The sequence below is a fragment of the Blennius ocellaris genome (genome assembly GCF_963422515.1).
Source record: "Blennius ocellaris genome assembly, chromosome: 10".
Classification (NCBI taxonomy): domain Eukaryota; kingdom Metazoa; phylum Chordata; class Actinopteri; order Blenniiformes; family Blenniidae; genus Blennius; species Blennius ocellaris.
Window position 1 is genome coordinate 18,535,337 of NC_137659.1, and position 18,851 is coordinate 18,554,187.

At 41.2% G+C, this 18,851-nt stretch overlaps 2 protein-coding genes across 3 annotated transcripts; one reads left to right on the top strand and one right to left on the bottom strand.

Annotated features, from left to right (window-relative positions):
* The first annotated feature begins 535 nt into the window (after positions 1–535).
* Positions 536–6,343, top strand: LOC308135023 (ras-related protein Rab-11B). Its single transcript, XM_080502887.1, has 5 exons — positions 536–717; positions 3,890–4,085; positions 4,674–4,867; positions 5,242–5,322; positions 5,643–6,343. Exons 1-5 carry the CDS (start codon positions 678–680, stop codon positions 5,786–5,788), a joined length of 657 nt encoding a protein of 218 aa, XP_080359013.1. The 5' UTR covers positions 536–677; the 3' UTR covers positions 5,789–6,343.
* Positions 6,344–6,887: 544 nt separating this feature from the next.
* LOC308135619 (E3 ubiquitin-protein ligase MARCHF2-like) lies at positions 6,888–14,258 on the bottom strand. 2 transcript variants are annotated; one of them, XM_080503695.1, is made up of 5 exons: positions 13,997–14,258; positions 9,817–10,121; positions 9,517–9,712; positions 8,899–9,108; positions 6,888–8,238 (listed from the first exon to the last, which is right to left on the bottom strand). In XM_080503695.1, the coding sequence occupies exons 2-5, from the start codon at positions 10,005–10,007 to the stop codon at positions 8,083–8,085; spliced, it is 753 nt and encodes a 250-aa protein (XP_080359821.1). In that variant the 5' UTR covers positions 10,008–10,121; positions 13,997–14,258; the 3' UTR covers positions 6,888–8,082. The 2 variants fall into 2 exon arrangements, with proteins under 2 accessions (XP_080359821.1, XP_080359822.1); XM_080503696.1 differs by having other exon boundaries at positions 9,817–10,124.
* Between the last annotated feature and the right edge of the window lie 4,593 nt (positions 14,259–18,851).

Below are 18,851 nucleotides of genomic sequence, written 5' to 3' on the forward strand. Positions count from 1 at the left end.
CAACTCAATGAGTCCTTTCTTATGCAAATGAACATCCCTTCATTACTTTAACACAATTACTAAAATATCTGTAATTCTATATATTTTTTTCTATAATTAAAGTCATTCATCATTCAGCTGTTCATTCTGCTGCTACCTTAACCCTCATTCTGGGGGGGAAAGAGATAGGAGATGGCTATATAGATCCGTTCAGAATATTTAGCATTATTTATTTGGCGTAGCATTCAAAGACTGCGAATTTTTCGGGATTTGGTTAATTGGTCTGATAATTGATCTTTTTTTTTTTTTTTTACTGTGTATTGATCATTTTAGACGCTCCCACACAACCACAAGCATTGTCGCGGAAACAGAATTGATGTGGTTATTTGAGGCGGTGTGATTCTGTTTTCCATTCAGAAGTTGTTTGAGTGCAGGGTCTGCTGGCATGTCAGTAAAGCACGCCCCCCAGCGGCAGCTATGCGCACTCGCAGGGACTCCTCCCCTCCCTCTGCAGAGTTGGGAGCGCTCCCTTTCTGCGGCCAGCTCGCCTTGACAGCCGAAACTGGCGCAGAGTCTGGGCTCAAACCTTTTCCAAATATATACATATTTTTTTTATTTCTTTGCCATATTAGCGACAATTCACAGCCACACTTTCCACACATCCTCCGGACGCACGCGTTGGAGCGGCCTCGTCTAGAATGGGGAACCGAGACGATGAATACGATTTCTTGTTCAAAGGTAAAAAAAAAAAAAAAAAGAGAGAGAGAGAGAGAGACAGAGAGAAAAGATGACTGCATCCCCCTTTACACGGGCTCACCCCGACAAAGCTATGCTTTACAAGAGCCTGTAAAATCTCCTATTGTTTCGCTTTCTTCTAGCGGCTGTGCGCGTTTGCTTTTAGTGGAAGCTGTATTTATTTTCTCGGAAACTGGCCCGGGTGATAATCAGTTGTTGTTATTCCCACATAATGCTGTCATTGTAAAATCACAACGCCTGCGGCTATATTTATGGGTAAAGGATGCAACAACCTGTCTGAGCCCTGTCTCTCTCTTTTTTTTTAAAAAGCAAACTTTAATCAACTCATAGAGCAACTTTTACAGTTTCATTGCTACAATTAATGTTTTTCTTGAGGTCGATTAAAGGCCTCCTCGCCTCTCTATGTCTACTGGTAATAAGATTCACCCCCCCAGATCAGGATGTTGCTTCTTATTACCAGGAGCTTCTGTGTTCATGCATGTTGGTGTTATTATGAACATCACAGGGATGATGGATTGTCTGCAGGCTGGTCTCAGGTCCAGTGTTTATCTTTAGTGGCCAGTTGGATCCAGAAAGCCTTCCTTTGATCGTGATATCAGCTCCTGTGGCACATTAACATCCCGGGCCTGTAAAAAGCAAAAGGCCATTTAGATGTAACAAAGTATCCTCTGTGGTATGAATGGGGCATCTGCCGGAGGCGACGCTCTCTCTCTCTCTCTCTCTCTCTTCTCTCTCTCTCTCTCTCTCTCTCTCTCTCTCTCTCTCTCTCTCTCTCTCTCTCTCTCTCTCTCTCTCTCTCTCTCTCTCTCTCTCCTTTCACTCTTTGCCCGAGTCGTTGTCTGCGTTCAACGGCCGAAACAGGAAGGGTAAGGCGGCCCGAAACTGTCGATTCAGGTTCTGATGATGTCTGTTATCAGCTTCCTGCAGCCCGGGCCGATGGTGATGTCGGCCGGGACAAACTTGGGCTCTATTTCCTTCTGTGGAGGAAACAAGAGAGGCTCCACCTCTGCTGCTGCTGCTGCTGCTGTGAACTGCAGCTCTCTCACCATAATCAATCACCTCTCTCCTGTGATCTGTTCACATCAACCAGTGCAGTTCATAAACCATTTATGTTGTGTTTATACTAAGAATGCAGGATGTCTATACTCACTACCATGCTGCCACAATATGGGATTTATGTGGTATCTAGACTCTGTTGATCTTTTGATTTGATTGATGGTTGATTTAGGATCCTGGCCAGAGTGATCCTGTGATTTCACAAGGTCATTTAATCATATTTGTTTTAATCTGTAAAACACTCTATCGAATCTACAAGTTAAAAAGCACAGAGTTTTGTTTGTTATTATTTTAAAAAAATGATAATAATGCACCACATACTGACGATAGTCTATTTCTGTGCTTGGATACTCCAAAACATTTGTCTGCTATGATGCTTCATCCAGGTCGAGGTCACAGAGGGTGAAAGCTGAAAGCAGTGCTGACACAGAGTCACAAACAACACACCTATAAGACAGTGATTCGACTAAAAGCAACAATATGCAAAGACAATTGACAGTGTAAGAATCCAGTTTGAAACCCTTGACGGGGAGGCAACAGTACTACCGCACCGTTCCATTACTCAATGTGATATGTTGCATTACTCATTATCTAGGTATGACTTTGTAGCATCTCCTGAGATTTGTTGCCACAAACTAAGCTCAGATATGCATGCATTACATGGATCCCTTTCATGGAGCACATAAACACAAGCATGCTTTTGTGCTCTTTATTGGAGTCCTTGGTTAGAACCTATAACGCCGCTGAAATCTGCCCAAAGACAACTGAACAGAGAAAGACAGAGACTCAGCTGCCTGCCACCGTTTTCACTTCATCCCCACACTCTGGTGTATTTGGCCGATCAATCCAGCATAATATTCATGCTCAGTCCTCCACATTGGGAGGCTGCATTATCATAGGATCTCCTGTTAGAGTAATCTGAGGCGAGGTGAACTGATTTTTAAGTATAATATAAAAACACCTTGAACGCATATAAAGGTCAAGTTTAATCCACCAACTCTGCAAACAAGTGCAAGTTGCAAAATACACAGCATTTAGGCATAATATCCATCCATCCATCCATCCATCCATCCACCCATCCATCAATTGAGCGTGCCCGGTGCATAGCAACCCTACGTTATGTGCTAAAGTTATTTTATTGTATTTAATTACAAGAACTTCATACTTTTAAACAGGATATAAAAATGTAGCTGCTGATCAAATATGCACTTCTGTTGAGTTATGTTTTAGTATATAAAAACTTGTGTTTGGAGCAAGAACACTCGCTTCAGAGAAAGAATGTTGTGGTTTCCAGTCTGACCGGGGTCTATTTGTTCTGAGTTTACGTGTCCTTCCTGTGCCTGTGTGGGTTTAAAGGCGCTCTGGTTTTTGGTCCTGCAGCTCAAAAAATATGCATCTGAAGCAAATTCCTCTAAATTGCCCTTATTTGAGTGTCTGTGAATGTGTGTGGCCTGTGACTCACTGTTGACCTGTCCAGAATTAACCCTGTGACTGCCACCCTGCGAGCCTGATTTAGATAAAGCGGCATAGAGGATGAAAGAAAAATCTGAATTCAGTAATGGAAACGCCAATCCTTTAAATACACTTGAAGTAAGCACAGCACTTACATCATTCCCCTTGAAAAATACAGACCTATCAATAATTCAGTGGAGTTTATTCTCCACATTGACAAAAACAAAGTTCTTAGAAACTCTCGGTTGTCATGTTTAGTTTTTGAGCGGTTCTGCAGGGAGACATCGAGAACAAATGTTAACTTCTTCAAATGGGAGCTCTCTCAGGACATGCCAGGCTTGGATTCCTGTTAATATGGTTTAATCTGTGGGTTATTGCCTTTTTTTAAGGCATTTATGTTGCTCATTTTATATATATATTTTGCTGTTGTGTTGTTGCTTTAGTGTGTCGCTACAGAGACATGCACAGAAAACATGAAGCCCCTTTGTCTTTTTTCTTTCTTTTTTTTTTTTAATAATCACCAACGTTTATAGCACTGCTCTGCGTAATGGATTGGATTTAATAAAACAGGGCCCACCCCCTGCCTCTCCCATCGCACCTCCGGTAGACATACACTTGCTTCATCTTTTCCTCTCTCTCTCCACAGTTGTGTTAATTGGTGACTCGGGCGTTGGGAAGAGCAACCTGCTGTCCCGATTCACACGAAATGAGTTCAACCTGGAGAGCAAGAGCACTATCGGGGTGGAGTTCGCCACACGCAGCATTCAGGTGGATGGCAAGACGATAAAGGCGCAGATCTGGGATACAGCAGGACAGGAGCGCTACAGAGCCATCACCTCGGCGTGAGTCCGTCCTTGGGTTGTGCACTGGAATCTGCATGTTACCTAATGCTTCACAGTGTAGGGAAATACCTCAGCTCTGCAGTCAACACTGACACTCTTCTCTTTTAAACCAGATCATTCAAACTGTGGGAGATTGTTGGGCATTCTCTATGGGACATCTGTGGAGACAGCATGTAGCACTAAAAATGACCAAAAAAAACCCATATTTGATGGATTGAAATATGCATTAAAGGGATTTATCAGACGTAAGACGGATTAAATACCAAAGTAAATGAGGAAATAACCACATTGAGTACTAAACTGGAGCTTTGAACACACAATGATATGAAAACTGCTTTGGAATAAAGTAAACTCCATTAGACAATGGTTTGATTAGATCAATACTTCCAGAACAGCTGAAAGCATCTTTTTGAAGAAGACTTCACCTAACTTAGAACAAACACCTCATAGACGCTTTGAAAGTGTACAAAAATGTAGTTTAAGTGGCACAAAATATATAGAAATAAGGATTTCCGTGTCAGTTCCAACATGCCTGCTGTTACACTGGAACATAACACTGGAACATCACCGTCTTTATCCCGGTCACAGATACTACAGAGGAGCAGTTGGTGCACTGTTAGTGTATGACATAGCCAAACACCTGACCTATGAGAACGTGGAGCGCTGGCTGAAAGAGCTGAGGGACCATGCCGACAACAACATCGTCATCATGCTGGTCGGAAACAAGAGCGACCTGCGCCACCTCAGGGCCGTGCCCACCGACGAAGCTCGCGCCTTTGCAGGTACTGCAACGAGTGGTTTGTTTTTGGTTCGAGTCTGCGTGGTAGAGTTAGAAGGACAACCCCACACACTAATACACACACACACTCAAGCCGAGAGGCACTTCAGAATCACTGGTTAATGTAAAAATATTTTTGGGCTGTGGGATGAAACCGAAGGACCCATGCATGCACACAGGGACACAAAATCCAAACTGCATAGAACTTGGTGCGCCGCACAAGAGAACTGCTCCACACTTGGTCGAGATGTTTCTGCAAAGGTGCAACACCTCTTGAAAACAAGAGACATTTGTGATCACACCTGTCTTTCTCTAACAGGATATTTATGAAAGTCACATGTAAAATGTCTGTCTTCCCCCACTCTTATTATCCCACAGAGAAGAACAATCTGTCATTCATAGAAACTTCAGCCTTGGACTCAACAAATGTTGAAGAAGCCTTCAAGAATATCCTCACAGGTACATCTGTGCACACAACACGAATAAGAAACAATCCAAGGTATCTTTATTAAAGGAAAAACCTCAGTTTAATATGTGTTAATCTCATCACGACTCCAGCATGCAAAGTCAATGAAAGTTCATCAAATGGAAGACAAGCTGAAAACAGTTACCTTGTAAAATAAGTATTGTTGTCCTCAGAGAGGGAGGCGTAGAATTGCATTCCCGACCTCGGGTAATTTGATATTCGTTCCTCACGTGGTATTGAAAGAGTGACATTTGAGCATTCCAAGTAAAATTGTTTTTTTTCTTTTCTCACTCCCTCCTCAAAAAAAACCCAGAAATATACCGCATCGTATCGCAGAAACAGATCGCCGAGCGGTCTGCCCATGACGAGTCTCCAGGGAACAACGTGGTGGACATCAGCGTGCCACCGACCACCGACGGCCAGAGGGGGAGCAAACTGCAGTGCTGTCAGAACCTGTAACCAACGGCGAAAGCCTCTCCTCGCCTGGGTCAATTCGTAACTGAAATCCACAGTGTTGACTTGCTTCCATCTGCTCGAGGTGCAATGTTGCCTGAATCTGCACTTTTCAGATCAGTGGAGTCGTTTCCATTATGCCACAAAACGACCAGTCAAAGAGAGAAGCGTTTGAATCGATTTCAAGTTGTAATCTGACCCAGGTTCAGTCTGCTACACCCAAGGGCAAAAACAGGACTGGTGGTACCGTTTGAGCAGCTACCAGTTAACCACCATAGTGTAGCAGAAAGGCCGTGTCAGCCTAGTTTTTGGTTTTTTCTCTGATAGATGGTCGTTAACCACATGCTGGAAGTCGTGGCTGTCAAAGCTTGCTCATCAGCAGTCCTGTTTTTGGGCCTCGCCTCCTCCCCGTTCAGTCATCATCTCAAAAGTGGTTGTGACACTGCTGACGCTTCTTTCATTTTGTGTAAAATAAATTCTTTTTTGTTTTTTTAGTTAGTTTTATTTTGATAGCTTGTCTGCTCACATACATTATATTAATGCCATGAATTAAATTTTACAATATTATGTTGGAGCGTCTGCTGTTTTGTGCATGTGTGCAGAGAGGGGGGGGGGGGGGGGGCATCAATCATCTTCATCTCTGGACTAAAATTGTGACAGTTCATCTTGCAGTGTTAAATTGTGTAAGCTGGATTTTGCCAGTTTCTAATAGACATACTTCACATAAATAATTCAGTCCAGTAGTTTTTAGCCTGAGGGGGTCATAATAAAAACCAGCTAGGTGAAAAAACATTGGTGCCTTTTATATGAACGTGTACTCCTTCCCACTACAGCCTGAATCAGACATTAATAAAACCACGTCAAAAACAATAGTCATGGTTTGATTGAACAATTAAACAACTGAGCAGTGACACACAACCTCTATGAGGAAAACTGCTTCAGTGTGAAGGTAAACAAATACTCAAAGTACCATCACTTTAAACAGCATGTTAGTCACTTTATAGTATATTGACAAATGTGCGTTTGATGTTTGTAACATACTTTATAAGTACTGCACTGCACAGTCGAATCAATCGATTTAAGGATGTAAGCAAACACCACTGAGTCCAGGAGTCCCTCATGTTTTATTGCACAATAAACCCAACTTTCCAGGGGGGGATGCAGCAGGAAGACTACAAGGACACAAAATACTTTCGGCGAGAGCTGCACACATCAACCGACGCCTCGAAACACATTTCTCTTGTGCACCTTCATCAAGCACCAGCCTGCTCGGATACACTGGCGTTTTTATTAGATGGGTCTGCAGTCTCCCTATTTCAAACACTGTTCTCTCCTCTATTTAAAAATGCATCTCCTGTGATGCAAAACATTATTACTAGTCTTTGCCAGGCAGGTCAATTAATGGATGGTGCATTTACAAGTGGAGCAGTGTTGTTTGCTAATGCACTTTTATGACTATAGAAGGAACATCATCCAAATAGATCGTAGACACTCCTCCACACCTTCAATACTATTCTTACTGCACTGCAGTTTAACAGGTTAGTACTAATGTTCGTCCACACACACAACAATCTCCACAGGCCCTGTTGACACGTGTGACACATACAAGATGCTGCTGCCTACTAAAGGGAAAATGATTCGATTTTCAGTCTTCAAAAAGCAATGAAAAAGCCTCACCTGGAAAATTAAAAAGGGTTTGGATTATAGACAAGGACATTGGAATGAGTGACTGTCACTCTCTACTTGTCGACAAAAAAAAAAGAAAAAAGGACTATTCACAGATAGACTTTGTCACTCGCATTTTTAGATTATTATCCTCCTCCGCAGGGCAAATGTTTCACCCATTGTTCAAAAACTGCTAAATACACCGTGAGGGGGGCATGGGGGATTCATAGGTAGTGAATATGTTTCTTATTATACTGTAGTAGCATGCCGATTCAGTTATATCCTGCTACATTAGCTTGTGTCTTAGTATTTCATAAGTTTGTGTCACTGATATAAAGTTGGGCTGGTTAGTCCATTATCCACGTGTCCAGCTGTTCACGTCCCAGCACTGGCTGTCTGCTGACAATTGGTGTTTTCAACTGCGACTCCGGAATGAGTTCTTCCCAACATCACGTCTGTGGTCGCCCGACACCACAGTAGTTTTACATCAAGTGCTTCAAGAAAACAAAACAGGAGGATTAAGTAGCTCTTCCCTCTCAGAATGGTCCATATGAAGTGCAAAAGTTCATTAATATGATTAATCTTGTTTTTAGAGAGGCCTTTCATTTTCAGTATTCCTCTTGTCACCGCCCCGCTCATACGATGGTCTCATCAGTCATTTTCTTGGTCGACTTGGTTGGCACTGAGCGCTGGGTGGTGTGTGCCCCTTTCATGTCGGGCATGAGCAGGCGCACTTTCTGATTGGTCCTCCTCCACTCCGAGTACAACTGACAGTGATATCGAAACGACACCTGCAGTCGAGTACAATGACGACGGGGACGGGGGAGACAAAGGGTGACAAGGAAGAAAAAGATTAAGGCCAGTGAGAGTGACATACAGGTGTTTGAGCGCAGTTCATGAATGAGAAATAAATCGCTGCATGACCGGCGCTCAGCACACGTGACCAGAAAAGCCATCTGTAATAATTCATCCTTTGTAATGGTGAGTAAAGGATTAAATTTCACAAGACGTTTTTTTGAGAAGAATGAAAGAATATGACCTAATTACATAGGTCCAGTACTGCAAAAGTGCCGGCAAAAGCAAGTTTATTCTCTCTACCCTCTTCCAGGTACACGTGTATGTGCAGGCTTGAGGTTTCTGTGTAACATTCAAACATGTTTGCATAATCATTACATATTTTTACGCTGAATTTTTTTCAAGCTCAGACCAGAAAATTAATGTTGTACAATAATGAAGATGAATAGATTTATCTGTGGGTTTGGTTGTGCTCATAATTGTGTCAAAGCCACATCAGTTATTTATACCAGAAAATGTATTTTAAAAAAAAAACTAGAATCCTGGATCAGCCTGGAGGCAAAAGCCAAAGTGGAGAAACACATTTGCTCTGTTCTGTGCCAACATGTTCAGAATGTTTCCTTTGGCTGCGGGACTAGAACTCAGTGGTGCTTTACCAGTGTCCAGAGGATGTAGATAGTGAAGAGGGCGATGGTGAGTGCGATCAAGCCCACAGCCTCCAGCCTGCTCTTTAACTGCAGGTGGTCCTGGGCCCCCCTCAGACACAGCCACCCAGAGATGGCTGCCAGGGGTGTGATGAGGAGGAAGCAGGCCATGTCGCATAACAGCGTGCGCTTCTCACTGCGAGGGCCGGGGTCCTTCAGCCACTGAGCAACAGCAAAAATAAAGACGTCAATGGTGCGTGTGAAACATTTGCTATATTCTCAGTCTGCTCAGTGTTGACGCGATTTATTAGGATATTATTTTAATGAATATGCATGCTTTTTGCTACCTGCATTAACAGATTAATAATCTTCTGTGTGAAAGCTATATGAAATTAGACTGACAACTAAAAAAAAATATCTCAAAAGCTGAAGATCCTACTTGACACATCATTTTCTTTGTAGCTCAAAATTGATCTCAAAGGCTTTCACAAAGAATGCAAAACGTCAGCACAAGGCTGAGCGATACACCACCGGCTTCCGACTCGTCGCTTTGCCAATTTTCACTTATTTGTATCGAAAAACAGGAAAGACAAAAGGAAACACTTGAACACAAACCACGAACTCTTTTACCTGTGTGAGTGGCTGTGGCCGCCGTTCGATAGTAAACTCTGTGTGACAAAGTTCACAGTAGCTGGTGTTGGAGGATGACAGCCACTTCTCCAAACAGCTCTTGTGCACTTTGCCCAGTGTACCAGTGCAGTCACAGGGTGAGAGCAGCGTCTCTCCTCCGGCTCCCTCATGACAGATGCGACACATTCCCACATCGCTGTGCACAACAGCAGTGGAGCATTAAAAGGTGAAGAAATGTGACGACAAGCCAAATTGGGCTGAGAAACAATTTGCCACTTTGTGGACTATTGAAGATCTTACCTCTGCAAGCTCACTGCTTTGACAATGGTTGAGAGTGGGCGGCCATCTTTTGCTGTAACCTTGGCAATATACTGGGCCTGCGTGGTGGAGTCAGACTCCTCCGAGTCTTTGGAGGCATCCGATTCAGCGTTCCCAGAATAATCACAAAGGGAGCCGGGTAGGTGGCAGCACCCCGACGAAGACATACTCATCTGAGAGCGAATGTGATGAAGATGATGGCAGAGGCAACTTCAAATGAAGATCTGCTCCAGCACCTGATATCTTCGTCCCCTAATCCCTCTGCTGTCCACCTACAGAGCAGACGCCTGCTGAACAACACGGAAACACAAGAGACAACATATTAGCCCACATAAGTATGACTCCATCTCATGCAAGGCTCATTTAAGATTCTTCATACATCTCAGTGATGTCATGGTCATGGAAAAAACTACTACTTTCTCTCTCTGAAGTACAATTTCATGCTGACTATAATAAAGTTTGCCCGCTTCTCTTGCTGACCATAAGATTTAATTCATCCCCAATTCTTTCCGAATTCACAAGACTGGGGGTTAACCAGGACCAAATTCAGCAAAAGTCCTCAAACCAATCAAATAAAGCTGCAGTCAGGATCATACAGCCTGTTGGAAGGATTCAACCTGACACTGTTAAAATACTAAAGTTTTTACAAAAACCTAACTCATCAAGTTTGACTTTTTTGTGTGTATTTTGAATACTTTTATGCAGTTTTTAGGTAAGCTCATGTTCAGTCTGCTTTATTCTATTCACTTATTATTAACGTTTGATTTGTGTGTTTCACATTCATTGTATTTTCCAAGTGATATTTTGATTTATTATTGTCTCGTAGTGTTTAGTTCTCACTTTGACCGTCTATAAAACAGATTAAAATCTAATGCTCTATGTAACGACATGTTCACTCACTAACAACTTCCTCTGGGACACATACCAATGTGATCCTTATAAATTTTGCTTAAACAGAGTTACTCAACTTCGCTTGAAACCATCAAAGAGGTTTTAACTCACCCCTATATTTAGACAAATCTTCCAAACTAACAATAAGAGTGATGACAGTCGCAGAATCCATATTCATAAATGCAAAACCATCTGCAGTAATTAATAGTCTGGGTACTTCTCATCATGTTTTACTTTTAGAACATAAATGAGGAGAGAAGGCGTTGGTAGTATAAAAAATGTGAAAACAGGATGGTAGACCCTTTTACAGGCATCCACTGAGTATCAAGTAAGAAGCACATTTAAACTTTAAGTGATGGCAATTGATTGATTTGTGGTCAGTTTGGCACATTTTGAAAATTGTTGTCCATAAAAAGCACACTTTGGCGTTTATAGAATTTTATATAACATACATCAATATTTCATAAATGAGAAAATAATCTAAATAAATACATCGTTGTTTGTAATTTAATAAGTGCCCTATAAACAGTTAATAGACAGACCGCCACTGGGGCCGCCATGGGCTAGCTAACCAGGATGGCAGTCTCCGACGCTGCCTCAGTTCTTGGAGACACTCGCCAAACGCTACGGAAAGTAAACGAAGGAACATACACCTTGAGCCTGTGAGAGCGGAGGTGCAAAACGCCTCAGCGATTGACAACACAGAACACGGCACACGAGACAACCACAGTAATAGCAGGACACTCCCTTCAGGTGTGCACCTGTGGCTGGAAAAAAAAATAACATCGATTAGGGTCCTTTCATATTTGGATAATTCAGGAATTGGTTCACTTGGGGGAGGAGGGAGGGCAGCCGATAATCCTTACACCTTCATTTGGTTGCTGTGGCGTTCACATTCACTTTTGACACCTGGAAAATGCAATTATAACAGCTGCTCATTTAGGGGCACTGTCGCTCGAAATAAACGCTGACCAGAGAGGGAGCGAAGAAGAAACACGGCTCATTGATTGGTCTGGATGGAAATTGGAAGTCCTGCTACTTTAGCCCGTGGTGGCGAGGCACGTTAGCTCATGGCTAATGAGTAGCTCCGCCTGCGAGAACGATTGTTTACAAACAAACCGAGACTTAACATTTGAAGGGGACCAGCGATCGCTTGTCAACTCCGGTTCAGAGTTCGTGGCCGTGTTCACATCCTCCAAACAACGGAAGAGAGAAGGAATGGAAGGAGGAAGAGTGAAGGAGCTACTGGGGTAGAAAGAAAGAGGAAGGGGCAGAAGATAATTAAATGGATTTCTAAAGACAACGGGACTAATTTATACAAGTATAGAGCAGTGGGATGGCAGCTGAGGCTTGACCAAGCTGTAGCTGGCCACCTTTCATGAGGGTGTCGAGTGTTTAAAGGCCCAAACACCCCCCATGATGCTTCCAAAAATTTACATCTTTCCAATAACTGAGACGCAGCTCTCACACCACTCTCAAACAGGAAACTTCATGTGATGACCATCTTTTGGCACAAAGGACAGTTTAACATCACGCCCCTTCAGATTATCTTGGACTTGTGATTTGTTGTCTGGAAATAAATTTAACGGCTGGCTTCCAGTAGCTATCAGTACTCGACAAACCATCCATTCATGTAGTTATTTCAGAGACACTGGGATAACACTGCTAAACATTGTGCTCATGTTTCATTTTGACATCTGGATTTGTCAATACTGGCCTGCTGTAGAAGAGAAGGATGAATAATGCAAGCTAAGATACTAAGACAGTAAGAAAATCAAACTTTGTGTCAAACTTATGTTCCGCCAAAAACAGCATGTCAATATAATGCAAGAGCGTCTTAACACTGAATACTGAAAACACACACACAAAACTTACCGTTCAACTCGAGTAAAACAGATTATTGATATCTTTGTAAATGTAAATTTTTAATACAATCTTCTGATGGGGTAACTGCATGGCATTACTTTTGATGTGCCAGGATTAAAGCCCCTGGGCCAAAACTGGCATATGACTGGATCAGATGTGGCCCAAATGATGACATTTCAATTTGCAAAAAAATTATTCCCCCCCAAAAAAAGCATTTACTGGAATTTTTCCACAAGAATAACTGCTGTTACTAATTTCTTAACAAGAGATTTCACTGTTTCTGTACAAGAGGACATAACCCAACCTCAAAGCTCACCATCGTATTGACAAAGTTGAATCAAACACACATTGTACAGATAATTTATTTTTAAAAAAAACATTTGCATGCCTGTGTCTACATAACTATGCAAATGGAAGAAATGGCTTCTTCTTCTTCTTTTTTTTTTCTTTTTACTTTGTTCAGATTCATGTAAAACTACACTTTATTAAATTGAAAAAACATTGGAAAAAGTGTCTCGTATAGAAAATGGTATTTTGAAGGTTATTATGCCAACTTGTTGTTTACATATGGCCTGCTTGAGGTCAAACTGGGCTGTATTTGGTCCCTCGAGCTAAATGAGTGCCACACCCCTGAATTGGACATAGAAACGGATGAAAGGGATGGTGTTTGTTGTGGAGGACACTGATACACATTGTCTTTGCAGGAATGCGCTATATAGGTATCATCATTTCCCTCAAAATGCAGGACTACAACAATGCAATGCACGTGTCATATGGAGAAGTCATGAAACCAATACAGTCTGTGTACATTTATCAACATAATCAAGATTAATGCAGGGAAATGATCATATGGCTTGTTGGATGGAGAATGTAGCGATCAGCACGTAACAATGAACAATTTGGTTTTCCAGCTGTACCTTGAGGTTGAGGGTGGGAGTTCAAGTGGTCGTCTCAAGGAAATAAATCTAGTAATCGTAATCTTAAACAACAACAGACAGCACTGCATTAACGCTGAGCTGTCACTGCCGTTTAATCAGACAGAAGCAAGCCAGGTAGTGGCATTTCACATGAGTATCGTTATTTTTTACAGTTAACAACGATCATTCTCCTTATTACTCGCTGAGAAAACTACAACCCCGAATTGTCAGATTGCGTGGGATTAAGACAGCGACTGTTCAGAGTGTTGCTACAGATTAAATCTCACAGCGAGCTTTCGTTATGCTTATATGAGCATGACTGCTACAACAGAAATGCAACTGTCGAGAGGAGGCAATTGTGGCTAAACGCAAAAGTCCGTTGTTTGAAATAAACCCGAGCAGGTGGTGACTAGCCAGCGGAAATACGATGACAAGACAGAAAAAGCTATTGACGAGGGTAAAACCAAATATTTGTTAAATGTACTCACCCCACGGCCTTCCTTTTCACGCTACGGCCTCAACTTGCGCTGGTCAGACTGACGCTAGCCGAGCTAACGGGGCAGCCCTAGCTACAAACTATGACACTGACTTCTAAGCAAATATTAATGACGGGTAGAGACGCGCCAGACGTGCGCTGTGTGCCCTCCATAGCTGCCGCCGTGTCTCCAGTGGGTGATATTGATCGAAAAGGTGGAAAGATAGAGCCGTTTCCTCCAGGATTAGTGGCCACAGCTAACGAGGCTAACTGGTTAGCAATCAGGCAAGCCTACCTCGGCGTCGCTCAGCTGTGCGTCGGTCACGTGACCCCGCGTGCTGCATTCGCTATTTACAGTAATATGTGGCTACTACGTTTGTTACGCTCCTGAATCATCAACCAAACCAGAAAATACAAACAAGGGAAGGTGGTGCGTCAAATCAAATGTTTAAGGCAACACTTTAATGAATATCGACTGAATTCACGAGTCATTTGTCGATTTGCTTGAGTGCTTGAGTGAAATAAACACGGTTGCGAAATAGCAGTTGACCACTGACCCTGAACGTAGCACACATGAAACAAAAGCAAAATCACCTCTATTTAGTTCAATTTAGCTTTAAATTTATTTGTTCATGTTTTCAAATTGCACTTATAAGTTTGATTTCAACAAGTTTAATGCAGTATACTCCAATGTGGAAGCAACTGTAGTAAGTTATTGCAATATAACACCAGTAGGTGTCAGCATTTAGTCGAAGGGCTCCTGCACCAAATAGAGGGACGTAAATCAGTATCAAAAAATGTGTTTTAAAAATCTTTTGCAATAATTACATAATTATTGTATCTCTTTACTTTCAATATTAGGATATAATATCATGGTACAAGAAACAAACCTGACTGTGCAGGAGAGGAAAGAAGAGTAAAGCAGCTTATCTGAAATCCTCCCCATCAATAAACATTACTGCAGTATTATGACAATGAAAACAACAACAAACTGCAACACTAACAAAGAAGTCAATGAAAACAGTCACCTAAGCCACACAACATATCAACTCGGAATCAGTTCTACACTATTTGGACTGGAGAAAATTTAGTTTTCAAAAGACCCGTGAAATTTGAATAGTTGATGCTCGGAGGTACAACAAAGTAGTAAGAGTAAGTCTTTTTGGTCCCTCATTAGGTAGAAGTGAATGTCTGATGATAAGACGAAAAAGCTGAGAGATGTGTCAATAATGTCTTGTTTATTGTTGAATGATTGTTGAATAATGAATTTGTACATAAGTATGTATGTTTGAGTAGTAATAGATGACATTGGTAAAAGTTTAAACTTTCAAAACAGAGTTGACTCTTGACTTATGGAATATCAAATCATTCTAAAAGATTTGTTTTGTTTTTTGTATAAGGAGTATTTGATGAAATCCAGAAGGATGTGAGGCAGTCCAGACAATAATGATAAAAAAAAAAAAAGATCAGGAGTGAAAATGGTTCATGTCGGTTGATGACATTAACCATTACTACTACACACGCACGCACACACACACACACACACACACACACACACACACACACACACACACACACACACACACACACACACACACACACACACATTTGCTCATTCATTGTTTTCGACAGTTTCATGTATGTCTCTCTCTCTTTTGTCCCTTTGTAACTTCTCTTTATGAAGTTGGTAATTTGTGTGTTTTATGAGAGATACTGACAGCCTTTTTGTTTCTACATACACCAATTGTCAAAAAGTAAAATATGATCGTTTATGTAAATTCTTATATATTTCCATACATCCATAGTCGTGCCTTTGTAGATCAATGAAAACAAATAATCCACATTGAAAATGTATCGATAAATACAACACATTAGGAATTGACTCAGTGAGCATGGAAGGATGTCGACACGCGTATGTTATTGTTTTAAACATTTCTGAGTATTTTCCTTTCAAAAACAACCCCAGTGGCCTGAAAGCCCGCTAAAGCAAACATTTGAAAAGCAAAGTTCAGCTGACCAAGATGTCAAAGTTCAACCTGGAATACATGCTATTTCAGTCATTGCTTTCCAATGCTTCTGTTGGAGTATTTTGGGCTTCATCATTCAATTCATAGAAAAATTTAAAAAAGAAGTAAAATTGTACTTGTCTACAGACACTTTTGATACTTCTGTATGTCACTTTGCAGACGGTTAAACTACAAACCTTGATACAATTTTGAAATGTCGATTCAGTGTCACTGATGTGAGCATGTGACTTTTAACCTCTGGGTAAACAGGGTGTATTTTTGTCATATCACCCTGCCTTTCCCTCCCCCATTGCTCATCACTTTTCATTCCCTTTGAACCCAAACACTGATAAAGAAGAGGTGCACATGTTGCGAGTGTGATCATTGTACATGAGGCAGAACAGGGGTCATCACAATGAGCACACACCGGTCTCTATGAATTTAGGGGAAAAAAATGTTTTTCCACTTACAAACATTTCTTGGACACCTGCCCCAAATCCCACCATATAGATCACTGCTGCCCCACAAATATAATAAATAACTTCGGCACACATGGACACATGCAAGGACTGCACACATTTTCATTGCATTAGCTTTGAGATGTCTAATCTAATATCTAACTTAACTGTGACCACACACACACACACACACACACACACGCACACGCACACACACACACACACACACACACACACACACACACACACACACACACACACACACACACACACACACACACACACACACACACACACACACACACACACACACACACACACACACACTTGCTCAAAGTCCAACCTGAATCAGGAGACTCCATACTGATCTGCATGTGTGGACTATATGTGGCATGTGTTTGTGGACTTTAAACATTTCTCAACCCCACATCCAGAAAGGTTTGGACTGTCTGAACTGCATGTAAAAATATTGAATGATTTATAAATAATTCGAACCCTTGAGGAAACAATTAAAACCCATTTATACAATGTTGGAGGTGAAATTCTTACATGAATGTTTTTATATATTGTAGATGATGGAGGTTCTTTGCAGTTTTATTGCAAGAAAACTGCCCTTTTTCTTCAAACTTATTTTACATATATGTTTCCAAATCCATTAATGTTTTGTGAGATGTTCTATCAGGTGTTTTTATTACTTTCACACAATTTTGTCTCACTTATTTTTCTGAATCTTTGAATTGAGCTTCTGTTATCAAAATCTGAATATCTTGGAAAACATCTTTTAAAATGTCTTCCACAACATTTACCAAGCATGTCAACCACAGATTGAGGGATTATATAACTTATTTGCAGCGTTTTGCTTTTAATAATTATTTAATTTGCTGTATTTCCATCTCGTGCTCGTTTAAACAGTTAGTGGGAGTTCTCGTGAGTACTAAGTGAAATCCAGTGATTTAGCTTCTCTCTCTCTCTATCTCTCTCTCTCTCTCGCTCTCTCGCGCTCTTTCCTATTAGAAGAACAGTTGACTGTGAAATATTTTTCACAAGGGAAAATCTACATTCAGTTCCTGGCAGCTCTGTAAGTCCAGTTTAATTAGACCAAAGTAACGTTTGTTTTTATTTGCTGAAGGAGATGCATATTATTTAACTGCACTATACTTCCTACAGTTTAGCAGGCGGTTGTTTGTGCATATTTTTAGCTGTGTTAAAAGGACCTTAGATCGCTTTGGCTTTTTCCATGTGATTCAGTTGACTCATGTCTATGATCTTGGGATAATTTTGATTCTGCTTTATAGGGGTACAAACACATATCTTTTCATTTATTCTTGACTTAAGTTGCAATCATATTTGTGCAAGGACTCCAAATAATTTCAGCTCTATCTAATGTTTGTCCAGCCATCAGTGAGTTGTGATATTTTGGACTTTCACCTGGAAACTAGGTGTGTTGATTTAGGCTACAAATAGCCTGACAGAACAAAAAAGAAAATCAACATAAACTTGGTGCCAATATATCAAATCTCACAATTTTCTCATGGCCAAATGCACAGATGCCTTAACATTTAGCCATGTAGAGAAGACGCTGCTCAATTTCATCTCCTTGTTCAAATATTAGGTATGAAGTAATTTTTCCCCTGAGGGCTCAGCAGCTGATTCTACTCAGCATAGTTTATTGCTGACACAGTAATTGAGCAGAACAAATTCCCATTATTTTGGAATTGGTAGTATTGAAAGACAAGTTGGAGTCATATGCCCAGATTTACTGCTCACATCTGTAGCATCACAACCAGTGATGTCCTGCATTAGCGATCTTATGTCAGTCTCATGACAGAAGGTCTTGGATGAATACTGATGAGGAGGGTGGTGTGGCTCCTGAACATCGTTAAGTTGTCATCAATGGAATAATTGGAATCCTCATCTTCTTATGTAATGTACACACATGCAAGAGGCTTCAGGTTTTTTACTGTTTGAATGTAACTTTAAAATGATTATATAGTCTTCGTTTAACAATTGAATGCTCCTTTCGTCACATCCACAGTCCAGCTGTTATTTCTAAAAGGCAATCATTTAAAACTACACTATGAAAGTGGCCTCACAAAGTGAGAAGGTCATGGCCGGTCATACTGTCTTGTCCTCTGTGGAGTTTGCATGTTATTCTTGAGCATGTGTGGGTTCTCTCCAGGTACTCTGATTTCTTTCACTTTCCAAAAACATGCATTTGATTCTCGTCAGTATCAGGTGTGACCACCATTTTTCCTCATATAGTGCAAAGCATCTCCTCATAGAGTTGATCAGGTTGTTGATCTGTGGGAACGTTGGTCCACTCCTACTCAATGGCCATGCAGAGTTGTTGGATATTGGCAGGAATTGGAACACACTGTCGCATATTCCAATCCAGAGCATCCCA

What these genes read in the sequence shown, in the direction of transcription:
- LOC308135023 (XM_080502887.1), top strand. Translation starts at nt 678, where the DNA reads ATGGGGAACCGAGACGATGAATACGATTTCTTGTTCAAAG. An exon ending in CGAAGCTCGCGCCTTTGCAG is followed by an intron (nt 4,868 to 5,241) that starts GTACTGCAACGA and finishes ATTATCCCACAG; the next exon opens with AGAAGAACAATCTGTCATTC. An exon ending in CTTCAAGAATATCCTCACAG is followed by an intron (nt 5,323 to 5,642) that starts GTACATCTGTGC and finishes AAAAAAACCCAG; the next exon opens with AAATATACCGCATCGTATCG.
- LOC308135619 (XM_080503695.1), bottom strand. Translation starts at nt 10,007, where the DNA reads ATGAGTATGTCTTCGTCGGGGTGCTGCCACCTACCCGGCTCCCTTTGT. An exon ending in AAAGCAGTGAGCTTGCAGAG is followed by an intron (nt 9,713 to 9,816) that starts GTAAGATCTTCA and finishes TGTTGTGCACAG; the next exon opens with CGATGTGGGAATGTGTCGCA. An exon ending in TCTACATCCTCTGGACACTG is followed by an intron (nt 8,239 to 8,898) that starts GTAAAGCACCAC and finishes ACTCGACTGCAG; the next exon opens with GTGTCGTTTCGATATCACTG.